The sequence below is a fragment of the Zingiber officinale genome, chromosome 5B (genome assembly GCF_018446385.1).
Source record: "Zingiber officinale cultivar Zhangliang chromosome 5B, Zo_v1.1, whole genome shotgun sequence".
Lineage (NCBI taxonomy): Eukaryota > Viridiplantae > Streptophyta > Magnoliopsida > Zingiberales > Zingiberaceae > Zingiber > Zingiber officinale.
The window spans coordinates 5,925,205-5,943,463 of record NC_055995.1 but is presented as its reverse complement, the minus strand read 5'-3'; the positions used below and the strand labels follow the sequence as shown (position 1 = coordinate 5,943,463).

The window sequence follows — 18,259 nt, the reverse complement described above, 5'->3', positions numbered from 1 at the left end:
ATGGGACACGATTGCATGTATCGTCACCCTGTATTGTCTTCCTCTTTCTCTTACATTTTTCCTTTCTCCAATTGCAAATCCGAGCTACAACTCCTTCTCAACGCTATCGCGTGCTCTAAAGCTCGAGTAACCTAAGATGTGGCTCTGCCCATCTTTGGCTGACATGTTGTTTGTAACCTTAGTATTTATGTCATTTCGGATCAAACTCATTAAGTGATTAAATTAAAGGTTAATTGTGGAATTAGGTTATTGGATGTGAGTTTTATGTGTAGAACTTGTTAATCTGTTTTTTCATTAATGATAGGTGGATAATAGAATCAGGTATATATAGAGTATCATCTCGATAAAATTAAATACTGTCATCCAAATCTATGGAAGAATTGATAATTTTGAGGACGACAAAAACAATGACCACTACATTGAAACTCATAGTCTTAATTTATGCAATTTAATTTTTGTTGTAATTTCTTATTGTAATTTATGCAAAAAATTGTTGAATTCATACCATTTTGAAATTTCTATTAAGAAAACAATTCATCAATTCAAGACTAGCCAACTTCTATACAACTGAAAATGACTCGTGAATGATAACCATCTTCGGTAAAGTTATTGAATATAGGACAACTATTCGTGTTGATCTTGGGACGGACTGACGAAGACACTGAAAATGAACATATTCATTTTTTATCATCATTGAATATAGGGCATCTAAATTGTTAAAAATTAGATAGCTAACTTTGCTTCAATTGAAAGAAGGGTGGAATTAACTCATTAGCATTCTATAACTCATTAAATTTTATGAAATAAACTATTAATTGAATAAACGAATAAATAAGATTAGGAGGTATTTTATCTATATTTTACAAAATAAAATGGGTCAGATGTTATATAAACTACACAAGGCAAAATGGAAAAAGTGATTATTTTTTTAAAAAACAAAAAATCGGGTAGGCCCGCCGTGACCCGGGCCCAACGGCCACGCACTCTGGTGGGGCGGCCGTACCGATTGCCACGTCTACTTCTGAGTCTTCGCTTTGTCTTCCTTCGGAAGGCAGAGGGAGACCGCACTGGACACCGTTCGAAAGTTGAAACCCTCGTAGCTCTCTCTCGCTCTCCTCGCCATGGATTTGGACCCCGAGGGCATCTTCCGCGACGACTCAGATTCTGACGCCGAGTTCCATGAGGTAAAGCGATCCGTCTGTGTTCCTCGCATTTATCTGTCAGTTCGTGTGCGATTTCATGGTTTTCCATGTTTCCTTGCTGCAAATGATCTTCAGGAGAAGGAAGCCACTAAGGATCTCGCGGTCTATCTCATCGATGCGTCCCCTAAAATGTTCGCCCCTGCTACCGCTCCCGTGAGCTCCTCCCTATCATCGACTCTTCTCTGTTTCCTGCTCGTATACTATTATACTGAATGCACGTTGTTTTTTGGTATTTTTGAAGTTTAGGCAGAATAATTACGGAGATAAAGAAAACAAACTTTTTTTTCGATTACTAGAATAGCTTCAAAGTAAAACAATTCCTCCTTTGAGAATAATTTTTATGAAAATGACGATAAGCGTGAAGAAGTCGAGCGATAACCCCTCGCTAAAATCTTCACCATTGAACAGTGTTTCAGTTTGTGATGTGCATTGTGCCTGTTTGGATAATTAGTTAGTTGAAACTAGATAGATAGAAATGCTTCTCATGGGTATGCATTCCATGGTAGAAAAATTTCATACTACGAATTTCTTATCTCTTATTGTATTCTTGATGATCTGGACAAATTTACTGCAGATGAAAGCTTGTTTTTGTTCCTTTATTGGAAGATGATGTCTTAACTCATGTTACTTGCAGGATAATGCGGAAAATGGGACTTATTTCCATGTTGTAATAGACTGCATTTCTCAATCTTTGAAGTCCCAAATAATCAATAGATTAAACGATGAAGTTGCTCTTTGCTTCTTTAACACTGTAAGTGATTTTTGCTATTTTTTTTGTTCATGACTGTTTCAATCAACATTGGGACCGCAAGAACCATCTGAATACCATGCAATGACTATTTCCATCAAAATATAAACATTTGTTAGTTTATCTCTTTATTACTACCTTTCAGAAAATATGATTGTTATTTAGACTTAATATTTTGTCTATAAATTGTTCTTTGATTGCCAAAAATGGATAATTAACTTTTCAATTAGATTTCTTTTCCGCTCATAATCTTTGATTAAGTATTATGAATCTAGAGGCTAGAAAGATCAAAATGAATCAGAAAAACATAGATACATGGGAAGAAATGTATGTTTATTATTATTATTATTATTAATCTAGAGGCTAGAAAGATCAAAATGAATCAGAAAAACATAGATACATGGGAAGAAATGTATTATTATTATTATTATTATTATTATGTATTGTCAAATAGAAGGATATAGGTGAAATGAGTCTGAATAAATTTGTATTTTCCTATCAATTTATTTAAAGTACAGCCTGCCTATACATTATAACAAATATCCTCCTTTTTTTTCCACTTGAGGATTTCTGTTGGATATGATATATGTTGCTCTATGTAATTATTCTTGCATCATTGACGTCCATACTAATAAACTTGATTAACATAGCCAAGCTTGAGTTATTGCTTGTTGTTATTTGGAACTTTTTGATGTTCAATCTTTTCATCACATTACTGACGACTAACCTTGCAATCCTTCATTTGCTACTTTCTTGCAGAAAGAAAAGAAAAACCTACAAGATCTTAATGGTGTGTATGTCTTCAATGTCGAAGAGAGTGATTTCCTTGATCAACCTACTGCAAAGTTGATTAAAGAGTTTTCCAGTATAGAAAGTAGGCATTGTATTGCCTAACTACAACATGGTTGCCTATTCTAAATAATATTTGATGCATCAGTTCAAAATATTTTGGTGCATGTATGCGCTTAAGAAAACATTGAAGGGAATATTTAATGCTAATAGAGTTGTCTGTTTTAATATTTATGAGTCATGACCTGCTATAATTTTTTATCATGTACATTTGAATTCCACTTCATTTGTTATTATTATATCTGATACCTAGAAGATTATGCCGAACAGAGTTTGCTTATAGGGAAGTTGGTGAGATTGTGTAAGTGTCACATATCTAGGATGTACAAAGTGTCAATTTTTTCCTTAAACAAAAATAGCATATCAGTTGTAAATCAATATCTTTGATAAAATTAACATAGATGAGAATCTACTTATCTATTAAATGAAGTAAGATTTGGACAAGTGCAATTACTCTGAGTCTAACCAAATGTTCTTTGCCAAAGCATTATAGTGACAAGTTGTAAAGATGTAGATTTCATGCCAATTAAGCAAATACAACAACAACCAAGTCTTATCCCATTAGGTTGGGTCGGCTATAAAAATTCTTCTATGCTATTGAGCTCTATCCCCTACTATATCATCTATATTTAAATAAATTTTATCTTGTTTTATTGTTGCTAATCAAGTCTTTTTTAGTTTTCCTCGTTTAATATGTATATTTGTCATAGGTTCACATCGCCTAACTAAAACATTTTTTGACATGTCCCTACCATCTCCCTATAACATAGAAGGTCCACACACATATTGGTCGTTTAAATGGGTCTCTCAGAGTTTTTCCTCAATATATGCAACCCTACTTTCTCCCTAATGTTTTCATTTTTTATCTTATCCATCCTTGTATGTTCACATCCACCTTAACATCTTTATCTCAGCAACTCTCATCTTCTGCTCATGTGCTCAAGTCGTAGCCCAACATTCAGTTCCATATGATATAGAATGTTAAACTGCCGTTTTGTAGAACTTCTCTTTAAGTTTTAAAGATACTTTATGATCACATAAAACACTTGACGCTTTCCTCCATTTCAATTGTTTGTATTTATTGGAAGACATCTCTCAATCTCTCCATCCTTTTAAAAAAGATCCTAAATACTTAAAGTTCCAAATAACTTGTCATCTTCTATCTTAAAAATTGTCTGATTACGTTTAATATTATTAAATTTAAATTTTAAATATTCTATGTTTACTCTATTAAACCTAAAACCTTTTACTTCCAGTTTCTTGCCAAGATTCGAGTTTAACATTTACTCATTTACGTGTTTCATCTAACAAAATAATATCATCTGTAAACAACATGCACATGGTACCGTGTCTTGGATGCGTCCAATGAGTTCGCTCATCATTAGAGTATAAAGATAGGGACTTAGAGCTGCTAATTGATGTAATCTTATCTTTATAGGAAACACTTCAGAAAGTCTTCATTCTTATCGTTACATCCTTATACATATTCTTAATTAGTTCAATATATATTACATTAACACTTATCTTTTTTAGAATTTTTCATATAATTTTGGAAAGACTCTATCATAAGATTTTTTTAGTTCAACGAATACCATGTGTAGATCTTGCTTTTGTCCCCGATACTTTTCAATTAGTTGCCTAAGAAGATGTATAACTTTTATTGTTGACGTATGAATCCAAATTAATTTTCAATCACCGTGGCCTCATTCCTTAATCTTTTTTCCTATTACTCTTTCCTAAAATTTCATAGTATGGCTTATTAATTTAATACCCTTATAGTTTGCACAATTTTATATGTCTCCTTTGTTCTTACATAAGAGAATTAGAGTATTTACCCTTGATTGATCAGACAATTTTTTTGTTTTCAATATCAAGTTAATAATATCTAAGCCATTCAATTCTTGTTGCCCTAAGCATTTCTATACCTCTATTGGAATATCATCTAGTTCAACTATTTCTCCATTTTGTATTCCATTTAAAGTTTGTTCAAAAGTTTGAATTCTACAATGAAAATTTAAATTTCTATACTCATTTAACATACTTAAATTATCTAAGTTAAGCTGGTCACCTAAACTTTTATTAGAAAGTTGATAAAAATACCTCAACAACCGATCTTTTATTTTTCTTCATCATTTACTAGTATCCGATTGCATTCTTTTTTAATACATTTTATTTAGATTAGATCTCTTGTCTTCCTCTCTTAAAGCTATTATGTAAATGTTTCTTTCTTTCTTTTTTATTTAATTTTTGATATAAGCGTTCAAAAGTTTCTTTTTTGCTTCAATCCCTAGTTTCTTAACTTCCTTCTTGATTATTGTATATTTTTTAAAGTTTTCTGGTTCTTACAAGTATATAATGCCTTATAGGTGTCTGTTCGTTTTTCTTCCACTTTCTCCTCTACTTTCTCATTTCACCACCAACATTTTTTACTTTGGTGGTGTATGTTTCTTTGACTCACCGAGTATACTCTTATTACTATTTTCAACTTTGATATCATCTTATCCCATGTTGTATTCTAGTTGTCGTATATTTCTTTTAATGTTTGTATTGTTATCATCTCCTTAAATATGTTTTGCTTCTCATCCTTTAATTTCCACCACTTAATCTAGGAGTCGTGCATATTTTATTTTTATTGATAATATGCTTAAAGCGTATATCCAATACTACTAACTTATGTTGGGTACTTCCAATCTTTATAAATCTTTCTATCTTTCTTCCTAAGAATAAGAAAGTCAATTTGTGATTTATTATTCTCACTTTTGAACTTGACCAAGTGTTTTTCTCTTTTCGTAAAAAAATATATTAGCTAGTATAAGGTTATATGCTATCGCAAAATTCAATATAAATTTTTCTTTTTCATTTCTTATTTCAAACTTATAACTCTCATGCACCTATCATATTCCTCATTTTTTCATTCTGACATGCTCATTTATATATCCTCCTATAAAAATTGTTTTGTTTGACAGAATGTTTTGTAATAACTCATTTAGGTCGTTCCAATACTTTGATTTGATGTCTTTATCCAATCCTACTTGAGGTGCATATATGCTAATTACGTTAATAGTTTCTTTCGCCACTACTATCTTAAAAGCTATAATCATATTCCCTTTCTAACTACTACAACTTCATCCTTTAACGAAGTATCTACAACAATAGCCACTTAATTTCTTATTTTACTCCTTCCTCTGTACTATAACTTAAAAGCCGAGTTCTTTTTCATTTTTTCCTTCTCTTCTACCCATTTTGACTCTTGTATATACAAAATACTATTTTTTTTCTTAATCATCGTATCTACTACCTCCATTGTTTTACCAATTAGCGTTCTTATATTTCATGTTTCAAATCTTAGACCATTAGTTTTCATATAATATTTGTTCTTATTTAATCCATGGTGTGAGAACACTACACTCAAGTTCTCATGAAGTTGTAGCGGTCCTTGTAGATTCATTACATTCGGACCCTGCAACACGAACTCTTGTATATTTAACACTACATTCGAGTTTTCATGGAGATGTTGAGGTCCTTGCTGAAATGTTACCGTCAGATCCTGCAACGCGTTCCTTTCGTGCAACAACTTAGCATTATCACAATAGTTTAATGGTTTCATTCATTGAACATTTGCGACAACCTAATGCAACCCTCACCCTTTCTCATCCTGGCTTGGGACCGGCCATGACGGGCTTAAAATTTAGTTGTACGAACTGAGGAGGATATTTCATGAGGAAAGGTCATTCAAACCATTGTTCACCTTTTTTTTCCCCTCTTGAATTCATGGTATTGAAAGTGAAATTTGACCATAAGTTTATACTGTCCTCTGCTCAGTCCATAGTAGGTCAAAACTCAACATTTTTACTCTCCCTACTTTTATGCTACCTTATATATAAATTCCCAGTTGGATTTTGAAATACAAGAGTTGAGAGATGGTTAATTGGGTTTGGAGTTAAGTTTCTTGTATCGTGGTTTTTCTAGTATCTTTTAGTGTGGGTACTGTACAGGAGAAAATTGCTCTGTATTGGGATACTTTGACTGTAGGCAAGTTGAGGTTATTGGATGGCAAGGTAAGTTTGTGTACTTTCCACTTCGTTCTTTTTAGCAAGCAATTGCTATTAAGGTGCACTTTCACAGTCCAAATACTCAAGAGGCAGTTGATTGTATGTTATGCAAAAAGCAAGGTTCCTTTTAGGCATAACATACCTAAGAGTAAGACCCTCAAAAGAGGAAAAGAGAGAAAAAAACTATGAGCTTATAAGTATTGCAACTTACATGTAGTTGCTATATTTAATCAAGCATAGAGCTGAAACATATAGGGTTGTGGACAATTTGAGGTTAATTTTTATTGTGGCATTTAAATCTAATAAGTTAGATATATTAAAAAAAATCCATAAGGAATCTGATAATCTATCAGTTGATCTACAAAATGTAACTGATTCCTTCCTATTGTTAGAAGAGGAAGGAGATAATTGTAGATTAGTTGTCAAGATTCAAGAAGCAGACAGATGGACTTAATTATCTGTTGTTCTAAACTTTTCCTTAATACTTCTGCATTGCAATTTGTTTGATATGTTGGTTAAACCATAAAATTTCCTGAATTAATTCTAGATTGCATGGAATTTTGATTGATAACATCATCCGTAGCATTTGAGAAGTGTGGCTCTTCTGACTTATATTATGCTGACACCTCTATTATATGGCAGACATATTTATGAACAATATTGGAAGTCGGTATGGAATTTTACCTGGATCTAGAGATAATTCTTTGTATAATGCTCTTTGGGTTGCACAGGCACTGTTGCGCAAGGGGTAGGACCTACACTTAATTGACTGATTTTTCACCATAAACATCATTACTGATTATTTCTTTCAACTTCTCTGCTGACTAGTTCTTTTTTCTGCCAGCTCTGCCAAAACTGCTAGTAAGAGAATTCTTATTTTTACTAATGAAGATGATCCATTTGGAAGTATGACAGGTGCCATAAAAGCAGACATGATTAGAACAACCTTACAGCGTGCAGAAGTATTGGACATTATGTATTTGCATTTATATGTGGTTAGTTAATGGTGTATCTTTGAAAATAAATTATGAAATAATCTTCATTATTGTTTTCCAAGGATGCAAAAGACTTAGGCATCTCACTCGAGCTTCTTCCACTGGGTAGTTTAGATGAGGAGTTCAACTTATCCAAATTTTATGCTGTATGTCAGTAATGTCAAAATAAAAACTTTTCTGTATTATTTATTATTTTTAAAGTCATTTTATGCTGGATTTATTTTTCTTATGGTAGGAAATGATTGGATTGGAGGGTGATGAACTAGTCCAGTACTTGCCATCTGCAAATGAAAAGTAAGCTCTAGAATTTACACGTAATTATCCAGTAGTTTCTGTTAGCACTTGTACGATTTTGTAGCTGTGTATCACATATTTGATTATTAATCGTAAACATCTTTTGTAAAACTTTTCTTTTTATAATCAGTCAATCTAGAATGATGAACTTGTAAGTACCAATTTTTTAGTTATCATGCCTATATGTGGAGAATACATTCTTCTTGCTTGTTTTCATTTCTGAGTTGGCTGGTACTTGTTGTCTATCCTTGCTGGTTTCAGGGTTCAAAATCTTCAATCATAATGCAGTTTCAGTCTTTGATCAGAATGGTATAATACTAGTATCGTGTTGGAGTGCTGATGTATGGTTCTAATGGCAAAATTAAAGGTGAATGGATAAAAGAGATTGAGAAAGAGAAAAAAAAGGAACAAAGGTTTAAAGTACCATTTTATGCGGATGTTTGGTCTTTGACTAGAAAGATATAGGTGCAACACTATGTTGTGCCGACATTTTGCATACATCAAAGCATGTTGAAACTTTATTCTTTAATAGTTATTCGCTTAGTTCTGTTACTTTGAAAATAAAACTATAGCAATTAGATAATTAATTGAATTTATTTATCATATGATTCCATGTTGATATTCTACGTTCAAGAATGTCGGCATGCTGAGTTGAATTGAGATGATATTTACTTATTTAATCCTCTTTTACTTAGTTTTTTATTTGAATAAGATTATGTCAATTATTAATTAATTTAAAACAATTTTATTTACTTTTTATTTCAATATGTGCCAAGATAAATTCATATATGTTTGACGTGTATAATCCTATTTAATTTAACATGATTACTTGTAAGAATTAGATAATTAATTGAATTATAAATGTAGAAAAGTAAGGTAAAAGAAAGAAAATCTTGAATTTATTTTGTTATGTGTCATAACGTACAATGGCATGCTAAGTGTCTATACAACATGTACTCATAGGCACAGTGAGCACGAGAGAGATTATCATACCCTTCAGTATCGAAGTTTTGGTAAGTTACCGGAGCAATGTGTTTCGATCATATTTCTCAGCACAATCTGAGATTTCAGATCATGTTTTCAATAATCTCTCAAGCATAGATCAAACACAATTCACATCACAAGCTCTATGATGTGCATGCTTTGACTGATTGCATAGGAGTACTTCAAATGCCTATACCCAGCTTGAATTTAAACTGTCTTTACTTATCTTTGGAAATTGCATTTTTTGTTTGCTAAAGACTTTCTTTTAAAACTATATTGTGGTATATCTAATCACATGCTATTTTGTATAAGCGTGCTCGTGCAGGGAAAACATGATAATTGTAATGCTATGCACTCACCTCTCAGGTTAAACTGCATTTGAACAATTTTTTGGGTTGAACCATGTAAAGGAAAGTTCCAGTTATGTTGTTCTAACTTCTATGCTAATAATTAGTGTCGTTATTGACTAGGTTCTAGTTTCTTCATGCTTTTTTTAATGTTTGTAATGATGTTTTATTCTGATAGGAATGCTTGGGATTTGCAGCTTTATCTATCTAGTTCCCTTGATAAATTGCCTTTTTTATTGTTTCTGACTTTTATCTTCCTTTAACTCACAAAGGCCCAGAATTGTTATTTGCTTTATGGAAGAAAGATTTTAATTGAAACACAAGGCACAAACCATTCAATTTCTGGCAGGCATCATATTCTTTTCTGTGGATGTATAATTCAGGTTGATGGATATGAAAGATCAGTTGAGAAAAAGAATTTTTAACAAGCGAAAAGTTAGAACACTTACATTTTCCATAATAAATGGAATCTCTATTCAAGTGAATACTTATGCTTTAATCCGTCCTACTTTGCCAGGTACACCATCGTCAGTTTCCTAAAATGCTCTAATATTCTTGATCATATTATAGTATTAACCATTGTCATGCTCTATGTCTTCTCACTAAGATGGATGCTACTTTCTCTTTTTAGGGGCAACTATATGGCTTGATTCTGTAACTAATCTTCCACTGAAGGTATCTAGCAAATACAGAGGTCTTTGTCATTGGTTCTTTTCATTTTTAATCAACTTTACAAGTTTACTTGTCACGGTTACAATCCTCACATTGAGGAATATAGCTATTAAATAATTTAATCACTCAAAGTTCAGTAAGTTGTACTTGCTATATTTCTAAGTACATTTAATTAGATAAGGGCAAATAAGTAAGGACAAAAAGAAGTCCAATTTTAATTCTTTTCCAAATTGTGATCCCATCTGTTGTTTCTTTTTGCAAGGAGACCTTTTTCTCTTCCATTCTCCTTACTATCAGCTGGTCAAAAATATATACTGCTGACTGCAACCTTTTTAGTCTAATCATAGTATTTAATCATTCATTTCATCTTTTCATTTTTAACATTATTTTTCTTTGTCAAGGTGTTCTCAAAGTGTGCAACAAATTTACTTCTTTTTCTTTTTTTTTTTAAACAGTAATATATATATGATCAACATGTGTAAAAATATTAATTTGTAACAAATATTTACATATAAAACTTAAACAAAAAATATAGAACATGCAATTTTTTACTCATTAAAAGCAAGTTTTCACACTATTGATATATTTTTTGTTTACTAATTTACTTTGCCAAGTTATTTTAATCTCAGTAGTAAATTATTGATGATACTTGAATTCTACAATATATATATATATAATGAGATTAAAATAACTTGGCAAAGTAAATTAGTATACAAAAAATATATCAATACTGTGAAAATTTGCTTTTAATGAGTAAAAAATTTCATGTTCACTTCTGGGCGCCCAGTGTGCACTCAGTCGCGCACACCGGATGCCCACGGGGTATATATATATATATATATTCAATTATAACTCCCATAGCAGCATTTATTCATAAAATTAAATAACATTGATAAAATGTAGGTCCAATTATACTTTTTAAATGTAAACAAATATCTGAAAATAGCAATTTATGTTATTTGAAACTGTCTATACTGTGTACATATATATTGAAATGTTTGTAGGCTACTTTATTAATATGTTTTTAATGACACTGATATCCTAAATATTATTTGAATATTTCAAATAAATTAATTAACCATTAATATTGAATCGCTGAGTCAATTTTTTGTTCATTACTTACATAATTACAAAACATAAAAATCTGAATGTAATTAATTATAAAAACTAAAATATCAGACTACTGGTATAATTTATACATAAATAGAGGACAAGCTAAATCAATAATGTTCAGTGAAAAGAACAAAAGAACATTCTAGCTAATCTGACCTCTAGCCTTCTTTTATGTTAGTTGTGGTTTTTAAATGTTGCAAGTTTTAACTACATTGTAGTATATCAGGAGATGAGTTCATTAGTTAAAAATTTTCATTGTTCCCTTATGTTCTTTGTTTATTCTGAGCATTGATAGATTGTTTTATGTTTTTTCTTGTTCAAGGTTCTTTTTGTTTGTCTTTGTTCAATATGATAAGGGACCATAAATTAAATTTTGAATATGAAGTTTAATGAAGCACAATTTCTTGAGGAAATTAAAATAAGCAAATTCACTTCCTGTTAAACCAATCTCATACACTGCCCATATGTTACCTAAAGATATTCACAATGCAAATTTTGTATTTTTTTAATGATTTGTTTGTGTGATGAACTTTATACCATTCTTTTCAATCAAATGTTCTTTAGGTCATATTTTTAGTCTTAAGTACTCTGGTATTTGATGGCATAGATATTACCAAATAACTGATTTTGAAAGATGGAAATGGTGAGTTTTAAGATGTAATTGGCTAATTGACAAGTGAACGAAATCAAGTTAAATAATTGACTCCCAGATTGTTACATTGTCAATAACACTGATTGTAATGTCCTTTGTTTCCTCATCAGCAATCAAACCGAGATTATTGAGGGACTGTAATATCATTACTCATTCATTATTGTTTTGATGAGTGACATTTAACATAAGCATATGCAGCACCACATACTATGACTGTGCTATTCACCATGCACATTTGGTACTTATATGCACCTTTTGTTCACGGCTGCTAAATGGGTTATGTTTGGGTGTTCATCGTAGAATATGCTTCATTTGATTATAAAACTTTTTTAAGGTTAATATGGATATGCATCAGCTAATTTCCGTAATCAATATGCCAGATGTGATACTAGACCATTTCATTTGTTATTAGATAACTATTAAGAGATAACACTGAGAAGGAAAGCAATTGAAATGGCATTACCTTGAGAATCTAGTCCACATATATAGGAGCTTCATCATGTGAATCACCTTGTGATATAAGTAAATAGCAGTAAATTGGGTCTGAAGTAAATAATAGGATTGATTCCTAAAGGAATTTCCTTCTCTTCAGGGTTTCTGGATTGGTTCATCTCAATTTGTATGCCAGGTTCCCATCTCATAGATTGGTATTGGGCTAGTGCAATTTTGCACATCTTAATGCGGCCTAAGATCATGAAGCAGCACCATCTCTTTCTTTAAAAAAAAAAGCATGTACTATTGTGTTACATCACTTTCCAAGTTGAATAGCTGAACTTCAGTTTGCCCATCAAAATCAAATCCAACAAAATGACACCATTAATTATTCTAATATATATGCTTTAGCTTATATCAATTCATTTGTTTTCAAATAGGGCATGTTTGTATTCAGCATGTTACTTATTATGTGTCACATCCTGTTATTTTTGGTACAATGTTATGATGCTATAGATGCGACATAATTTGCCAGATAGAGAAGTCCTTAATCTGTGCTGACACTGGTGCTTTAATTGAGGGACGACCTAAACTTTTCCACTCTTACAAGAAGTTAGTATCATTTCTTCCCCCCTGTTTGTTAATAGAAGTGCCTTTTCTCTACTGCATGCTCACAGATCTCTTATGTATTTCCTGAGCTATTTACTTACATCATCATTTACAAAATAGATGTTGGGCTATTCTTATATGCACGTAAATTTAATAGACGACTTGTATCATTATATTATAACCTGATATGTCAAAATCCATAATAATTTTATGTAAATGGCATGCCTGGAAATGCAATTTCACATGGTAATATCATCTATCAACCAGATCCCCTTTGCAAATTTTAAGATTTGGAGATTCATGTTCAGACATGAAAATGAGTCTTCCATATTTTCATGAATAAAGTTAAGTAGAATTTTGTAAAATTTGCAGACCTTAGATTTATTTTAGTTCTAGTTGTGCAATTCTTGTTTACATAATTGCTTGTATGTATTTGAAAGTTCTTAGAAATTATTTCTAGTGCATCTAGTTTTGTGGCCCATAACCTTGTGATAATTGCAGCCAGAGAGTTCTCTTCTCAGCGGATCAGATATCTGAAATCAAGAAGGTTTCAAATTACCACCTTCGTCTTTTGGGGTTCAAGCCCATCGATTGTTTAAAAGATTACCATAATTTGAGGCCATCTACATTTATTTTTCCAACTGATGAGGTATCATTGCACTCCATTTTTGTCAAGATTTTGTCAAACATTTATTTCCCAATTGGTGATGTGAGATTGCATTCCGGTTGCAAGTAAACTTTGTAATGTGCACCTGTGTAAGAGGGAAGCAGATCCAATGTTATGATTTGGTTTATTGATTTCTGACATCAAATTTCTTGTATATGCACTCGTTTGAACCTGCATATGCTCACAAAAAAACTAAGATGTTTCTGTTAACTTGTTTATGAACATGCAAACTATGTCTCTAGAATTCAGGCAAAAACATATGCATATTTTTTTTATCTTTTGTATACCTAATGACAATCACTCTATTGGTTTCTTCCATGGGTTTTATTATTAATTGATATAGGTTGTCATGGCTGAAATTATTGTCTTCGTTTTGGTATTGACTGATACACAGTTATCTTAGTCAATATTGTCAAGACAGGATAAAGATAAGGTCATAATTTATTTTTTGATTTCATTTCCTGATAACTTTGAGTAGATGAAGCACTTTAAAAAGGTGAGGGGAGGGGAAGAGGAGATAGTGCACTAGTAGTTGTAAGGTGAGGTGATGCCAAACCAGAGAAATTGATCACCGAGATACATTTATAGATATGTGAAAAAATAGTTCCAATACTATATGCCATAGTAACATTATTCAATTTGAGTTTTAGAATTTCAAGGGGTTGATTCATTAGGATGCTACAAAATCTATGTTATGATTCGATGCAGGATATTTGCTTTGTTATTAATAAGTCATTATCATTAGTAAAGATGATTGTTATATTTGTGGAACTTTGCTGCTTTAGAATTTCAATTTAGTTGACTTTCTAATTTCTAATTTCAATTTACTTGACTTGTTCAGGGAAATATATGTCCTCTTTGATGAGTTTAGTTGTTTGAAATTTTGCGGTGTGAGTTCTCAAGTTGCATCACTTGTATTTGGAGTTAATAACCTAAGTGGAATTGGATTATAAGATTAGAACTCGAGTTCATTTTGGCACTGTTGGGAGTGTGCCTAATGTTGGTACTACAATTTCTGAACCACTCTGGCTAGGAATCGCCGAATCAATACTCAACCACCAAACATTTACTTGGTTTTAATATATGATGTGCACTGTTATATTTTCTTTTATATTTGAGCTAAAACAACTTGTTTTGGTCTATGTAGGAAATCATTGGGAGCACTCGCATTTTCATTGCTTTATATCGATCAATGCTACATCTTAAACGGTATGTAGCTACTTTCTAAGATACTGTTTTTCTGTAATGTGAAAATGATTTTTTTTTGAAAATCATGCTTTTTATTATTCATGTTAAATTGGTGTCTGTAAATCACCCTCTTATCATCATCCATATTTACCAAAATTGTTAAACGATCTCAATTCATTACAAATGCAAAGTCAAAATAGACACTGTTAGGAGAAACCTTGATCTTGTGGTTTGACAAGAAAGCACTTGTACCATTCTTATACAACAAAATCTAGTATATTTTTGATGGAGTTGATCAAAATAGATTATTATTTTTTCATGCTTATTATTTTGTCCAATAGGGGCTTGACTTCGTGCTTGTGCTAAAACTGTTTAATATGACATTTGCATTTGGTAATTTCTCATCGTGCTTCCAGGTTTGCTCTTGCATTCTACGGCAGCTCAAGCAGTTCTCGACTGGTTGCACTTGTTGCACAAGTAAGAATTTCCATTCACAATTGTATACCTCACAGTGTTATTTTTTGGAAATCTATTCTTAATAAAGATATCCAGGACTTGTTATTTCTTCTTCTGGTTGAGATCAATATGACAATATGGTTTTTCTTAAGTGCTATGCATAGTTGTTAACTTGTTATGCATGTCTTGTTTTCTGCTATTTCGCCTGATTTTTAGAATGCATGTCTGTTGATAGTTAAAATAATCATCTTAAACTTTATCATAAAAGTCAGTCCGTTTAACAATGGAATTCTCAATTTAAATATCCCCTACTAATATGAATCCAACTGGGCAGGATGAGATAGTAAATTCAGGAGGTCAACTCGAACCTGCTGGAATGCACATGATATATCTACCATATTCTGATGATATTAGAGATGCTGAACAGGCAAGTAGAATTTCTGGTTGATCGATTATCACGTATCTGATTTAACTTCTATGAAATTTTCATTCTTGTAAGCTTGCAGTATCACATAAGTGTTGATGCTGCTGTACCACGTGCCTCAGATGATCAGATCCAGAAAGCATCTGCTTTGATGAAGCAAATAAACTTGGAAAATTTTTCAGTGCTACAATTTGCAAATCCTGGTACTGTGCATTAATTTTTTCCCTAAGCTTATTGATTTCTCATATTTTGCTTTGTTATATTGTCAGCAGTTCTTCACTGGGATTTGTCATTGGCATAAAAGTGGTCTGTATTTACATCAATAGTGATTAGTCTGTGTGTCATGGTAGCTTATGATGCTAATTATATGCCCTATATTTGCCATTGTGCTGTTCTAAATTTTCCATTCTTAGGTACTTCAGTAGCTTAATAATCTGGTACCCTTTCACTTCCAAGTCTAATTCTCCTTCTCCAAACAATAAATCTTCTAATCTTCGCACGTGCCAGTTTACTTCAAGGTTTTGCTTGAAGAATCCAGGATAGTATCTGACCGAAGTGGATGGACCAATCCTGAATTCATTCCTTTATCTCTTTAATGTTTGTTTTATTATGGTACATTATTTCTTGATAGAATAGATATTAACAAATGAACTAAGCACATCATATGCTTTTAAAACAGATGAATAGGGCTGATTACTCTAATTGCCCCAAGGTCTCTGCCCATTGATCTGTTACATCGTTGTTGAATTTCAAGTACTAAATAACAGTTCATTCGATTCTCTTAACTGTGACTTCTGAGGAATTTTGATGCCAATTTTTCTGCCTAACTGTAGCTTTGCAGAGACATTATGGATTACTGCAAGTCTTAGCTCTGGATGAAGATGAGATGCCAGATTTCAAGGATGAAACCCTGCCTGATGAACTAGGATTGGCTAGGTATCTTAATTTGGTTTTGTTACTTTTCACAAGGGATGTCTTCGTGAATCTTGATTTTCTTTACTTCACATTTACGACAATAATATAATCCTAATATTATATGCAGACGTACAGTTTTCCGTGCGCTGGAAGATTTCAAAGTTGCTGTCTATGGACAAAACCATGACCAGGAGGAAACTGAACACATGGCTGCCAAAGCTTCCGGCAGTGAGGCTACTCGGAAACGCAAAATGATAGCCAACAAAGCCACTGGTGAGAGTGCAAAGTATGATTGGGAGGATCTTGCAGAAAATGGGAAGGTACAAGTGGTGCCATTTTATAGTCTCATGTCAGTTTTTGTTAGAAAAGCAAACTTAACTTCTCTTTGTAACTGATTACCCATCTGTGAACCATCTCAACCAAAGGGTCCAAATCAGAGCAATGTCTCTCCATGAATTTACTCGATAAGAATAAATCATTAATTAGTCGCCTTCAGTATATAGTGTAATAATTATTTATTTATTTATTTTTATATACTTTTTTGCAGCTAAAGGATCTAACGGTGGTGGATTTGAAGTTCTATCTGGCTGCACACAACCTTCCAGTGACTGGGAAAAAAGATGCTTTGATTAGCAGGATTTTAACTCACATGGGGAAATAACAAAGGTTGGATTTCTGTTCATAATATGAAATGAGGTTCTGAAAATTGCAGTTTTCTTTCTTGTTAATCTCCCTCTTCCCTGCACTTTGATGTTTTCTGGTGAATTCAATGAAATTTTGGACTTACAGGGTAGTGTTCTTCCAAGTTGGACTAGACTAGTTGATTCGACCATTTAGCTAGGCATAGGAGACCAAATTCTATGTGGTTGATCTGATTAAAGACAGTTGACTAAATAGTGGTTCAGTTGGTCAACTCCCTGAAACTAGACAAAGCCATAGCTTGTAGATCTAACTATTTCAATTCAAGAGGTCAAATTAGAAAGAGCTTAGAAGTTATTAAACTAAACATTGTGGATTAGACTTTTAACAGCTAATTAAGGAAATATTTTTTTTTCCTTAAAAAAATATATTATAAATAAATTGAAGCCACTGTTTGAATTAAATGGAAAACATAAAGTTAAACTAAATGAGAGTATATATAGAAAGAGGTTTTCATTGTATTTAGAGTGGGAGTCTCACCCTAATTTACAATGTTTTATTTTGTCATCTTCACCATGAAGTGGCTCCATCTCATAGTAGAATATGGGATTATATTTTATTTGGAACGATAGTAACAATGTAAAACTCATCACCTATCCAATCCCCTAATGGCCTAATCAATCTACCTTGTAAATAGCACTTATTCTTAAAAATCACTCATATTTCACTTCGTTATATGTGATCTATCTATTGCTTGATGAAATTCTTGAAGGCCCGTAAGGAATTTAAGTTGCGTAATTTGTAAAGGAGCCACTTTAAGATATAGGGATGATTTTGAGGTTTTTTATTTAAAAATAATAACACCTACGGTTTTTTTAAAAAAAATCTTGAATTTCTAGAAAAAAAAAAAATACTATTTTAGTAGAATTACAAAGTTAAATAATATTTATGTGGATAGAGGTTGAGCAAATAAGTTAAGTAGGTTGGAATATAATTTATGCATTTGGTATTAAAATAATAT

The 18,259-nt window shown here is 32.0% G+C and overlaps 1 protein-coding gene across 1 annotated transcript; it reads left to right on the top strand.

The window, feature by feature from the left end:
* Positions 1–1,046: 1,046 nt before the first annotated feature.
* LOC121984009 (ATP-dependent DNA helicase 2 subunit KU70-like) lies at positions 1,047–17,385 on the top strand. Its single transcript, XM_042536761.1, has 19 exons — positions 1,047–1,184; positions 1,278–1,355; positions 1,837–1,953; positions 2,710–2,824; positions 7,494–7,599; positions 7,696–7,813; positions 7,909–7,992; positions 8,082–8,140; positions 9,855–9,988; positions 10,103–10,146; positions 12,876–12,952; positions 13,451–13,598; positions 14,764–14,825; positions 15,221–15,281; positions 15,595–15,687; positions 15,767–15,887; positions 16,518–16,620; positions 16,727–16,919; positions 17,147–17,385. Exons 1-19 carry the CDS (start codon positions 1,122–1,124, stop codon positions 17,258–17,260), a joined length of 1,890 nt encoding a protein of 629 aa, XP_042392695.1. The 5' UTR covers positions 1,047–1,121; the 3' UTR covers positions 17,261–17,385.
* Positions 17,386–18,259: the final 874 nt, after the last annotated feature.